This window comes from Carettochelys insculpta, chromosome 1 (assembly GCF_033958435.1).
Source record: "Carettochelys insculpta isolate YL-2023 chromosome 1, ASM3395843v1, whole genome shotgun sequence".
NCBI lineage: Eukaryota > Metazoa > Chordata > Testudines > Carettochelyidae > Carettochelys > Carettochelys insculpta.
This window is the reverse complement of record NC_134137.1, coordinates 211,180,031-211,193,002: the sequence shown is the minus strand read 5'-3', so window position 1 is coordinate 211,193,002 and position 12,972 is coordinate 211,180,031. Positions and strand designations below refer to the sequence as shown.

The 12,972-nt window shown below is 41.2% G+C and overlaps 1 protein-coding gene across 2 annotated transcripts in view; it reads left to right on the top strand.

The window, feature by feature from the left end:
* ZNF654 (zinc finger protein 654) overlaps positions 1-12,972 on the top strand; it is a 192,284-nt gene that overhangs the window by 127,293 nt on the left and 52,019 nt on the right. Inside the window, exon 4 of one of the 2 annotated variants that reach the window (XM_074998688.1) lies at positions 12,270-12,378. In XM_074998688.1, the coding sequence (XP_074854789.1) occupies positions 12,377-12,378 (2 nt within the window). In that variant the 5' untranslated portion in view covers positions 12,270-12,376. Of the gene's footprint in view, positions 1-12,269; positions 12,416-12,972 lie in introns of both variants that reach the window. The other variant, XM_074998680.1, reaches the window with a different exon arrangement.

Here is a 12,972-nt window from a genome sequence, read left to right as displayed (position 1 = left end):
GACTGTCTATAGACCTTCTAAACCAAGGGCTACCCCATTGCTCTCATCAGACAACACAACACTGGTCAAAGACAAAGAGGGCATCAACGAAAGATGGTGAGAACACTTTAGCAACTTCCTTAACAGACCATCGACCGTGAATAACAATGTCCTCAGTGAAATTCCACAACAACGTGTCCTGACAGATCTTGACTTTCCGCCCACTATAGATGAGATTAAGAAAGCTGTTGGCCAGATGAGTTCAGGAAAAGCTCCTGGAAAAGATGGGATACCAGCAGAAATATATAAAGCAGCAAGTCCAGCAGCACTAGCAGCATTCCATAGCTGATCATCAGCATCTGGGCGGATGAAAACATACCACAGGACCTCCGTGGTGCTGCTATTGTCTCCCTTTTCAAGAATAAAGGCAGCAAAGCAGAATGTGGAAACTACAGAGGCATATCCCTCCTCTCTGTTGGAGGGAAGATCATCACCTGCATCATCTTGAACCGCCTACTAGTCAGTATTTCCGAGGCAAATCTACCTGAAAGTCAATGTGGTTTTCGACCTGGCCAGAGCACAGCTGATATGGTGTTTGCTGTCAGACAAATACAAGAGAAGTGCATTGAACAGAACATGCACCTGTATGCTGTCTTCATAGATCTGACAAAGGCGTCTGATACCGTTAACAGGGAAGCCCTTTGGACCATTCTCATATTCCTTGGCTGCCCAAGAAAATTTGTCCAGATTATACGCCTTTTCCGTGACGACGTGACAGGTGAAGTACTGTCTGAGGGAGCCACATCAGCCCCCTTCAGCATCACCAGTGGCGTGAAACAAGGATGTGTTCTCGCTACTGTCTTATGTAACCTGTTTTTTGCATGCGTCCTTAACCATGCAGTGAAAGATCTGGACCAAGGTATATACTTGAAATACCAACATGATGGTTCACTTTTTGACCTCCGTCGCCTGAATGCAAAGACTAAGACAGTGCAGAAACTCCTTTCTGAGGCACTCTTTGCCGATGACCGTGCCCTTATGGCTCACACTGAAAACGATCTTCAGCACATTGTCAACAAGTTTGCTGAGGCCTCGCAAGTTTTTGGACTATCAGCCTCAGAACGACAGAAGTTCTCCATCAACCTGCTCCTGTCCCGAGTATCTCCATTGATGACACTCAGCTTAAAGTAGTGGAGAACTTTAAATACCTGGGTAGTTTCACATCCAGTGATGGATCACTGGATAATGAGATCAACATGCAAATATCCAAAGCGAGCCAGACACTTGGCTGTCTGCGTGTCAAAGTTCTAAACCACCATAACATCCAGATGTCAACAAAACTGCTTGTGTACAGAGCTGTTGTTCTCTCATCTCTCTTGTACGGGTGCGAAACATGGACACTATATAGGCGTCGCATCAAGCAGCTTGAAGCATTCCACATGCGCTGCCTCCGTAACATCATGAAGATCCACTAGCAAGACAAAGTGCCCAATCTTGAGGTCCTTGAGAGAGCCCAGATGACAAGCATTGAAATGATGATTAGGAAGTCACAACTACGTTGGACCGGTCATGTCAGCTGCATGGATGCCAACAGATTCCCTCGCCAGCTTCTGTCTGGAGAACTCTCCCAGGGCATCTGGCGTATAGGTCGTCCACGGAAACGCTGCAAGTGTACCATCAAAGCCAATCTGCAGTACAGCCGTATCAAACTTAGGGACCTTGAGGACGCCGCTAGTGACAGAACACAGTGGCGTGCAACAGTCAGAAATATCTGCATTGCCTGTGAGGAAGACTGCTGCTGGCATCTACAAGAGTCACGCGAACGATGTCGCAGAACATCAGCAATGCACAACCCACAGATTGCAGATGGTGCATTTCGCATGCACCATCTGCGGCAAAATGTGCACCTCCAGAATTGGCCTATACAGTCACCAGAGGGCACACCATAAGACCAATAACAGATGATCTGCACAGATTTGTCATCATCGGATCGATGGACTACCATTATAATGTGACTATGCACCCTTTTCCTTATTTAGTGATTTCCTTTTCAATTGCTTCTTACTCTTTCCAGTCCCTCCACACCCTCTACTTCGCTTTCCGTGTATGCGTAAAGCAGATGTAAAAATATGGATCCTCACCTGATCTACAACTGCTGGAAACAATGTGCATCCTGTCCACAGTCCCCTCCGCTCTTTTATGTGTATTTTACGTGTGCTTCAGCAGCAGTAATCAGTCTCTGTGCCTTGTGTGGATGCTCTAGGGGTGCTTGTCCCAGGCTCTGATGTTTCTCCTACTCTGCCGCACCGTGTGCTTACTGAGGAACAGGGCTGGGGCAGCACGGAAATTGACTGACTGCAAGTGAAATCTGGTTTGCCAGATGATTGTTCACATGGGCTGAAACCAAGCCCAGGTTGATAGGGTGCTGACTCCCTACCCTTGCTTCCCCCCCAGCACAAAGCTAGTGGTTGAGGTGGGCTATTGGGCACACTGGGTCTTCAGGCAACTGCTGCTGCCATGTTAGCAGCAGTGCAGTAATGAGTACAGAGGACTAGCAGCAAAGCTTGCAGGGGGATGTCTCTACACACAACTTCTCTGCAGGCAGCCTTATGTGTCTCAGCTACGCATGGATCCTTCAGCCAGTTGGGGTGCTTGAGGGAGAATGTAGAGAGATTAAAGGAGGGTTGAGAGTCTGCTCCTTGACTTTTTTGTGGTGAAATTTGGTTTTGAGAAAAAATACACTACCTTTCTGCTAGGATTTATACAGGATGTGTGCAAATGGAAAACTGCTTATACAGGAGAAATGTGACACTGACTAGACACAAACTGCTATCAAACACAGAAAATCCAAATAAAACTAAAAATAAAAAGGTGCCTTTTTCTTTTTGCTGGGTTTCTTAAAAATAGCTGAATAATTCTAGTGGGCTGAGATAAAATTGTTAGTGGAGCCACAGGTACACGTGCAGAATGTTGACATGACTTGAAATGCCTTTTAAATTGCAGTTTCTCTTTCTAAAAATTTTTAGTCAAAGTTTTCTTTATATGCTCCGTTTGGTTGTTTATATAATTAAATACATGCTAGCAAAGTTTGTCTGAGTTAATGCTAGTTGAGTTATAAGGACTTAGAAGGGAGGCCTGTAATAGGAAGTACAACAAATGCACTATCCATGCCACTTAGAGCAATTGGGGAGAGCAAAATGTTACACATTTTAGAAACTTTTTTTCTGAGCACTGACAATCTCATTGCACTCTTGTTAGATTTGGAGTAATCTCAAATACATTTACCTCATCATTGTGAAATCACTTACTCAGTGGCAGCCAATTTTACAAAAATGTCAGCAGCTCCCTCTCTCGACAATCCAAACTGTGCCTTAAAATAAAATTTTCAAGTAAGGTGAAGAGAAATATTGTTTGCCACTTTCGTAAATACATATTTTTAGTCAAAATATATTAAAATCACTCTGCTTGTTTTCACTGAACATAGCTTTTAACTTTGGCTCAAGAAAATACTCCTGCCAATAAACACCTGGATGGGTACTTTTCATGCCTTTAGGGCCTGAATCCATGACAACTTAGTTGTATAATTTGTTTTCTTTAGAATGGACAATAACTGCTCCTGTTGAAAACTACAAAAAGGTTGTGTCTGCTGTAGCATTCCTCTTTCAAAAAAAGCATGCAAATAAGGGAAATCAAAAATTCAAATGAGGTGCAGATTTACGTATCTGGTATCTCATTTGCATATTCTTTCGAAAGAGCTTCTTTCAAAAGAAGAAAAGCAGTATATATGTGGCTCTTTCGAAAGTAAACCCCATCTTCAAAAGAACCCCTTTTCCCATAGAAAAAGGGAAGACGGGTTTTTCAAAGATGGAATTTACTGTTGAAAGGGCCATGTCTACACTGCTTTTCTTTCGAAAGAAAATGCAAATACGGCACTGGATATGTATATCTGCATCTCATTTGAATTTTCGATTTCCCTCATTTGCATGCCTCTTTTGAAAGAGGAATGCAAGTGTAGACACAGTCTCACAGTGTCTTATTTTACTGGCAAATTCAAAACTGATTAAGCAGTCAGTACACCTCCTTTTTACATGTAGAACAGCAGAATAAAACGTTATTTTGCCAAAAAGAATTGCAGCTGCAGCACAGCATAGGTAAACTGAACACAAATTACTTTTAAAGAATAAAAAGAAATGGTAAAACTTTGAATTGCATGTTCAAATAATCACAGTGCTCTGAATCCTTACATTTATTGGGCCTATACAAATATTAGTTCCTCTGTTCGTTTTAAACTTAACTTAGCACATGTCTTATAACACATTTTTCTCTGTAGTGGATTAGTGTTGATGTGGAATAGTTTCATAGACTTCCGGAGCATTAACTCTTCATTTGGACTTGTGTGATTAGGATCAGAACTTGACCTATAATGCCTGCTAAATCAGAACGTTTGCAACATTGTTTATATTTCTTAGTTTTTGAAGATAGCAGCAAGGTCTTAGTGAGTATTTGTAAGGAAAGTTAATGAAATTTAGGCTGTAAAAATAAATCTTAAATTATCTGTTATAATTTGAAGTTCACTATGGGGGGGAGTAATTGCAAGCACCGGTAAATGAGAACACTATTGTGTAGTATTCTTATTACCCCTTATCATGCAATGTCTAGTGGTAGCAGCGATACTGTGTTTAGGCATGCTACACGGCAGACAGGGCTGGCGTGAGAGAAGACTAAGGCCTTTACACAGATGACAAATCTCCAGGAGGTCAAGGCTGAGGGCAACCTGCACAACCTTTATGGGAGGAAAGTGCTTTCCCTGAAGGAATCATTGCAGTTAGATTCCTGTGTAAATGTTCCTTTGTGCAGCTTTTTACTTTAGCGGCAGGGTGGGAAATGATCTGGCATTTTGATTTATTAGAATTGGCATACCTACACTGTAACAATTTAAGATATTATCCTTAAATTTTTGTGACCAAGACCACTTAATGACAACTGACAAAGTAATACAGTGGGAGGTTTTACATGGCATTTTGTACGTTTTAGTTCACCAAGTGATGTCATGTGAGGCCTCAAATGAAAGCTAGTGTCATCCTGGTCATGAATAATACTGTGAAACACATGTGCAGATAATGCATAAAAACCTCGGTGCGTGCGTGCGTGCTCAGAAAACATGTTTTTGAAGTCTCAAGGTTCTCCATGTCAGAGCTCTCTAGTCTGGCAACGTCTGTAATCTGGGGTGATCTTAGTTTGCTGGACAACCATTTATTGTGAGGGTGGCCAAATTTCCCATGAGTCCATCATTTGTTCAGAGTCAGGAGGGGTGGCTATATTCTGTGCTGTCATTTAGGTCTAATTTACCTATAAATATCATGTTAGAGCCCAGTAAGCTGTAGAAATTTTCATAATGCTGTTGAATGATATTGACCTTCCGTAGTCTGGCAAATTATCTCATTCAGCATGTGTCAAGTCCTGAGGGTGCTGGACTAGAGATTTTTCAGCCTGTAGTCACCAGCAATGGTGAAAAAGAGGTTTTATGTCAGGCAACAGTTCTTTATTGGTGTAAAATTCTGTTCATTTGTATATTGACTGTTGTCTTGTTCACAGTTGTCCCGTCTCTCCAGTTCAAACTGAATGCAAATGTAAGATTGTAAAGAAAAACGTCGGAAAGAAACTCAAGCTAAGTCTACAGTAGCTGCAGAAGATTGAATGCTGAGGTTCAATTTTCGAGGGTGCCATTTTTCGCATATGTGAAACAGCATGTTCCAGGATCAATGTCGACCCTGGAACTCCTTGTGAGCCGCAAGGATTAAGGAATGTTGGCAGGAGGAGCGTTCGTATCGGCATTTTGCAGTGAGGACAGGAACCAATGTCAATAGCTGCAATATTGATTTTTAGGTACCCAGTTGGCATACCTAAAATTGTGTAGCAGCTGTGGACATTCCTGGTAAGTGTAGACATAGCCTAAGGGAAAGAACAACACATCTGTGGTATGAACAGGACTATATTTGACAGCAGAGGAGAAAACTCTCCCTTTCTCCTCTTCTCTGGTCGTCTCCTCTCCCCCCCCCCCCCCCCCAACCCACACTTCACTGAGGAAATAAGAGGAAGAGGTCATTCATCATGATCATCATCAGTCCCTTGACCGAGGTCGCTGGGGCGCCTTCATGACAACATTCTTTATAGTGTGTCTCCATCTTTGGCAGTCACATGCCAATTCTTGAGTTGCGTCAAAGCTCATCCCTGTCCATTCTCTAATGTTGTCTATCCATTTGCTTTTTCTGTCTGCCACATCTCCTTTTGCCATTGACTGTGCCTTGCTGTATGGTCTTGGACATGCCTGATTTTGTTGCATGTCCATACCATCTTAGTTTGCTCTTTTTCACTCTGGATAGTAGGTCGTGATGAGGTCCTATTACTGAGTTGATGATGTTTCTGACCACTTCATTTCTAATACCTGCTATGTAGGGGATGTTAAGAAGCTTGCGGTATAGCCTCATTTCAAGGGCCTTGATCTTGTGCTCTAGTTCTGCTGTCAGAGTCCAGGTCTCACAAGCATATAGAAAGGTGGAGTTGTACAAGAGCTTCCATGAGCCTTACTTTTGACTTTAGGGATATGTTTTTGTCTTTCTAGATTGGTTTTAATTTTGCCGTTGCTGTGGTTGTTGTTGCTGTTCTGGCGAGTAGTTCTCGTTTTGCACCTGCATCAGAGATGATCGACCCCAAGTATTTAAATTGTTCTACTTCTTCCAATTTCTGTTTTATGGATATTTGTGTGGCTATACCCCTAGGATTGTTGGTCATGAGTTTTGTCTTTTCTGCATTTATTTCCATGCCACATTTTGTTGAAGTTTTATCTAGGCATTTAACAAGGTTATCTAGTTCTTTTTCACTCCCTGCCAGTCCAGCAATGTCATCTGCGAAACGTAAGTTGGTTATAGATTGACCGCCAACACTTAGGGTTCCAGAGTGGTCATCTAGAGCATCTATCATGATATGTTCCAGAAGGATGTTAAAAAGTGTAGGGGAGAGTATGCAGCCCTGTCGTACTCCTACAGTGGTACGGAACCAGGCACCAATGGCACCATTGAATAATATTGCACTACTGGCCTTTTCATATAAATTTTTAATTATGTCAATGAGTTTACTGTTGATTGTTAAATTGCTTCATTGTTGCCCACAGTTCTGCGTGCCAAACTCTGTCGAAGGCCTTTTTAAAATCAATAAAAACAAGGTACAGATCTTGCTGATGTGAGTTGTATTTCTGACAGAGTACAGGTAGGTTGAAAATCTGTTCAGTGGTACTCCTGCCTGATTGAAAACCAGCTTGTTCTTCAGAAATAATCTTCTCAGCCTGGGGTGTTAGTCTGTTCAGTATGGTTTTCAGCATCACCTTACCAGGGTGGCTAATTAAGCTGATGGTCCTGTAATTTTCACATAACAGTAGGTTTCCTTTTTTAGGAAGCGTTATAATTAGTGATTTAGTCCAAGTTGTTGGCCATTCTCCACTCTGCCATATTTTGTTGCAAGTCATCATGAGTATGTCAGCCATACTGCTGTCTCCATTTTTTACAAGTTCTGATGGGATGTTATCTATGCCAGGTGATTTGCCTGTCTTTAGCAATTTAATGGCTGCTTCAACTTCCTCCCATTGGATGGAAAAGTTTTTCTTCTGTTGGGTTGTTAACTTTCAGAACATTGGGATCTCCATTGGAGTTACAGTTGTAGAGCTCAGAGCAGTATTCTGTCCATCTATTTATAATGTCTTTCTCTTCAGTGAGGCAGTTGTGCCTTGTATGGTGCTTATTGTGTTCTATAGTCTGTGTTAACCCTTTAATAATTTTAAAAGCTTTCTTACTGTTGCTTGCATTTAGGCTCTCCAATTTCTAAACAGCAGTTTTCGATCCAATTTTCTTTTGCTGCTTTCATACTGGTTTTTATTTTGTTGTTAATAATCCTATATTGTGTTGCTCCTTCAGCTGATTTTTTTTCTTTTTCTTAAATTCTCTTCTTTGGTCACAAAGGTTCAAAATCTCATTGGCAACCCATTGTTTCTTTTTGGGACGATATGTTTCTAGCATCTCTGTAGCTGTTTCTGTGACTACATTTTCAAAGCTTTTAGTGAGTGTTTCTAGGTCTTGCTCAGGTGCGAGCAGGGGAGCAAATTTCCCTCCTATCATAGCTTGGGACTCATTGACAGTATTTGGGTCTTTAAGCTGGTCCAGATTAAATTTAATGTGACTGTTCTTTGGTTTAGAAATCTTTTTAAGTCGTATCTTTAAAACTCATTAGGACCAGGTTATGATCACTCCCGATGTCTGCTCCCAGGAAGCTACGTGTCTTGTGTACATTCACACCAGACCGGAAACGCTTTTAGATTACATTCTAATTAATCTGGTTATGATGTTGTCCATCGGGGCTGTGCCAGGTCCAACATCTTGATGGTTTATGGGCTGCCAGTGTGTTTGCTACTACTAAGTTATTGTAGCTGGCAAATTCCAATAATCGGAAGCCTCGGTCATTAGTCACTTCATTACAGGAGGGCCCAGTGAGATTCTGCCAGTTGTTTATGGCGTCCATGCCTATTTTGGTATTCCAGTTACCTTGTACAATTACAATATCTTTTTTCGGGATTGCATCTATGATATTCTGAAGTTGGCTATAGAAGCTTTCCATGTAATCATCATCATGGTCAGTAGTCGGTGTGTACACTTGAATGATGGTAATGTTGAATGGTGAAGCTTTCAAGCATATGGACGTAATCCTGCTAGATATCGGGCAGCAAGCTAGAACTGAGTTCTTGATGTCTTTATGTATTAGGAAATGTGCTCCATTAAGGTGTTTATCTTCTTCTCCACTTGAATAGAATAAATGGCCTTCATCTGTTCTGAGCGCCCCAAATTTTTTCCGTCTTACTTCGCAGAGTCCAAGGATATGCCAGGTGTAGTTTTTCATTTTGTAGGTCAGTTCTTTAAGTTTACCTGTCTGATTTAGTGATCTTATGTTCCATGTGCCTACGGTGAGGTATTTTCTTGCGCGCAGGCTTTTGGTTCACTGGTAGCTGACTTAACAAAACCATCCTGGGGGATGACGGAATGCGTGGACCTTGTTAACCCGGGCGACGACCAATCCGGTATGGAGTTAGTTATGTTAGTTGTCATGAGGCATGTCTTGGGCAGATTTCAAACCTGGCGGAGCCCATCCCTCTCCAGGTGGCCAGAGCCCCGTTAGCCTAACAGAGGCAGTTGCCAGTCGGTACCACTAGAAGGTGGGGTTGACTTGTGTGGACACGGACACGGGTCATCAGCAGGCTACAACTTTTCGCTTTTCACCCTCCCGCAGTGGGAAGAGCTAGCTGATCCTGACACTACTGGCTGCAGTGCCAAGCATGCACCACACCTTGTAGGTCATTGCTGTTGTATAAGTCAAAAATGGTTTTAAGGAGGCTTTGTTGAAAATGCTGGAGACAACTTTTCTTTAAAGAGAGTAACTTGTTAGTAGAAAATAGTCTATTTTTTTATATGTAACCATTTTTTCCCAATATTCTTACTACTAGAAGATTTACCTGACATTTCTCTGGTCCTTCAGATCAGGGGAGTGAGGGCGTGGTGGGCTCAGGTTGTGGGGTGCTCAGGGTAAAAGGCGGGGGGGAGAGGCCAGGAGTCATGATCGGAGGTTGAGTGGGGTAGTGGGAGACATGCTGCCCAGCTGGTGGCTGCTCCCTGGGGCTGGTGCACTTGCTGCTCCCCTGTGATCATTCTGAAGTATACTGTTCCTGACATCAGAACCCTCCCTTTCCATTTGAGAAAGAATCAGGCTTCAGGTGCATCCCATTGTCTGGCATAACCAAACCCTAACTTTGCTTTCAGTTGCAATAAGCTGCATGCTAGATTTGACTCTCCTAGGTCTAATTGTTTAGGAGGAATTCTAGAACAAATAGACTCATGGATGGACAGACACAAATTCTCTAAAATATGTAGTAGATTATGTCAATCCTCTTTGTTTTTTTTATAATCTTGTTTTCACAAGAAATGTGTTAGTGGTAAACAAAATGAAGGTCCTGAATTGAACCTAACAAGCTGAGGTGTGTACTGTTTTCCTTGTGAATTGTAAGCCTGGTATTTTGAGAGTTCAGTGGGTAAGGGTGGTTCAGGGAATGCGCCAAGTTTTTGGGGTTAGGATGTGCCTACAGAGAGAGAACAAGGCTTAGAAGACGGTGCTTGTATTGCCAGAGGCTTGTAGTTTCAGGGCAACAGGAGAGCTACCCACAATGAGAGTTGGTGCACACCTGCCTCAGAATCCCTGGGGAGCATCACAAACTTCATACAAGTGTTAAAATGTTTACATTAGTTGACAGTTGCTAGCATGTAGATATGCATATTTTCTTTAAGGATCCTAAAAGTCTTAACTGCTCCCCTACACATTCAAATGTGCTGATCCCTGGAGTGAAAATTTGCATCCATTTTGTAGGGACAACGCTAGATATTTTTTTTAATCTGGGTAACACACTGCTCCAATTAAAGCTATACAGTTGAACTTAAAATAGTTGAGTCTTAATAACCTGTAGTGGAAATGAACCATAATTCCTTATGCTGATAAAAAGCTCTACTGAAGAGATGGAATCTGTTATGGCAGGGTCATGTATTAGTCATCAGTTACTGTAATTAAAGTCACTGTTGGTGTTGGAGTATAACGGTTCCTAAAGTGCAGGTTCACGGGCAGAAGAATTTGAAGTGACTAGCCAGGCTCTTTTGTCTGCTGGGGTGTCCGTCTCCTTTACTGGTGTTCTATTTAGTTGCCATGCTTTTTGAGAAACTGATCAGAATAGTGAAATCAAGAGAGCTGATCTTTCTGTTTTAATCAGCCACTAAACGCTGACAACAATTTTTTTGTTCCAGATAATTTAGTAGACCCTATGAATTAGAGCTGCTGTCTTCTTTTCTTCAGTATTTGTAAACTAATAGCAGTCTAGGTTATAAATGTCAGTCCAAATTCAGTAATTTAACAGTTCTTAACGTGCTGCATGCAAACACAAATCAGACAAATAAAATCAGGTTAATGACACTAATCCAGAGGCGTTAAACCAAAAACAATTTTGGCTCATTTGAACTGGTCAAGGCTTTGAACTGGTGTGTTAAACTATTTTATCAATGGAAGCAGGTGTGTCGGGGTGTGTCTGCTCATGCACGTGCACATACACTTCTGTTCTTTGAATGTAAGGTGAACCTGTTGTCAATGCTGCATTGGCAGAACATTCAAGAATTTACTGTGAGAACATGTCTCCTGTTTACTGTATGTTCAGGGACACTTAAGAGATTTTATGATGAATACATTTACTTATTGAGTCCTTTCTTTTGCACGAGCATCATATTTAGGACTCATTTCTGCAGAAAGTACATTTTGCTAGCACTATATTTTTCTAAGTACTCATCTTGTAAGTTTCACTTCAAATTGTACTTTTTCTTCTACGTAATTGGAGTAGTCAGTTTAAATGTGACACAGAAAAGAAATGTTTGCCTGTAAGACGTGAACTCCTTTCTAATGTGTGTTGTTTTTTAAATCATTTAACAAACAAATAGTTAACTTTTTTTACAGTCAATATAAATACCCAGTACAGTTGGAAGAAGAGCCCTTTGTCTAAAATTAATCACCCTTATTTTTCAGTTAGTGGTGAGACTTTCAGTTTTCTGTATATTTGCACCATTCAGGGAAAAAGTTCAGACTTGCCTTTGACTTTCGCAATAAGGAATGTCAATCCAAAAACAGGTTTTTTCCCTGGTGAGTATGTTTAGCCTTCCTCTGTAATAAAAAAGCAGAAGAGCTCAAATCCACTTTTTGCTACTCAGTGGCATCTGAAGTGGTATGTCTTAATATATCTGTGGACTAAACCTTTTTCTTCTGTTGCAAAAAAAAGCTTGTAGTTAAACATAGAGCATAATTGCTTATCTGACATCACGTGGCAAGAAGCTTTCTTCCTCCGTTGCTTTCTGAGAAGAAGCAGTCAGAAATGATTTTAGGTCTGCATTTTGTGATGTAAGGAAGCTAGAGTTTCTTCCTTTATATTTTTACTTTATCAAAATGAAAGTATATGAACAAATACTACATGTGTAAAATATATAAAATCGTTATATCCTAGAGGAATGAATTGTAGTTTTATATCAATAACCTTTATTAAACATGCTACTTGAAACCTCCTATCCCCATCCCCTTAAACTATATATCTTTTTTTTTGTTTTTAAACTGTTTTGGTGAACAGTTATGTTCTCTATTGTAATACAGCTTTGTTACTGTTTTCCCTATAGATTGTTGAAGACTATGCTGGAAGATGGCAGGTCCCTTTGCCTCAGCTTCAAGTGCTTCAGACAGCCCTTTGTTGTTTCACGTCTGCCTGTGTATCATTCCCAGCTGAATGTGAGCACGTACAATATGTTTTGAGTAGCCTAGCTTTGTAAGTACATCCTTTTTCCTATTAACTCCATTTACAGGCTGACTGCTAGTGTTCTATTTTTGCAATGGAAGCTGCATGTTGTAAGAGGTTCTGTTTTGTAAAGGCGGTTATACTTTCTGCTGTGTAAATACTGAGACCAAACTAATAGCTGGTGAATTAAAAAATTGAAACTCTGAAGGGGGAGTGACTTTAGTCTAGTGGTGTCCAGCATTTTTTCATGGGGGACCACACAGCAATTTTTACATGTTCAGGGGACCGAACATAAAATAGCCCCAAACCAGCCGCTCCCCCACTCCCAGCCTTAGAAAACCCACAGCCCCAAACCTCTCTCCTGAATATTGTGATAAGAGCAGAGAATAGGACTCAATTTAACTGAGTTAACGGCTAGATCCCTCCTACAGGCCATTAACTCAACTAAATTGAGTTCTACTCCAATTTTTCTCAAGCTTTTTTTTAATAAAGTACACTTAAAAAAAGAAAATTAAGTACCTTAGTACCCACAATTTTCAGACATGCAAAATTCCCCTTTCCCTCTCCAAAGCCAGGCAGCCCCAGCC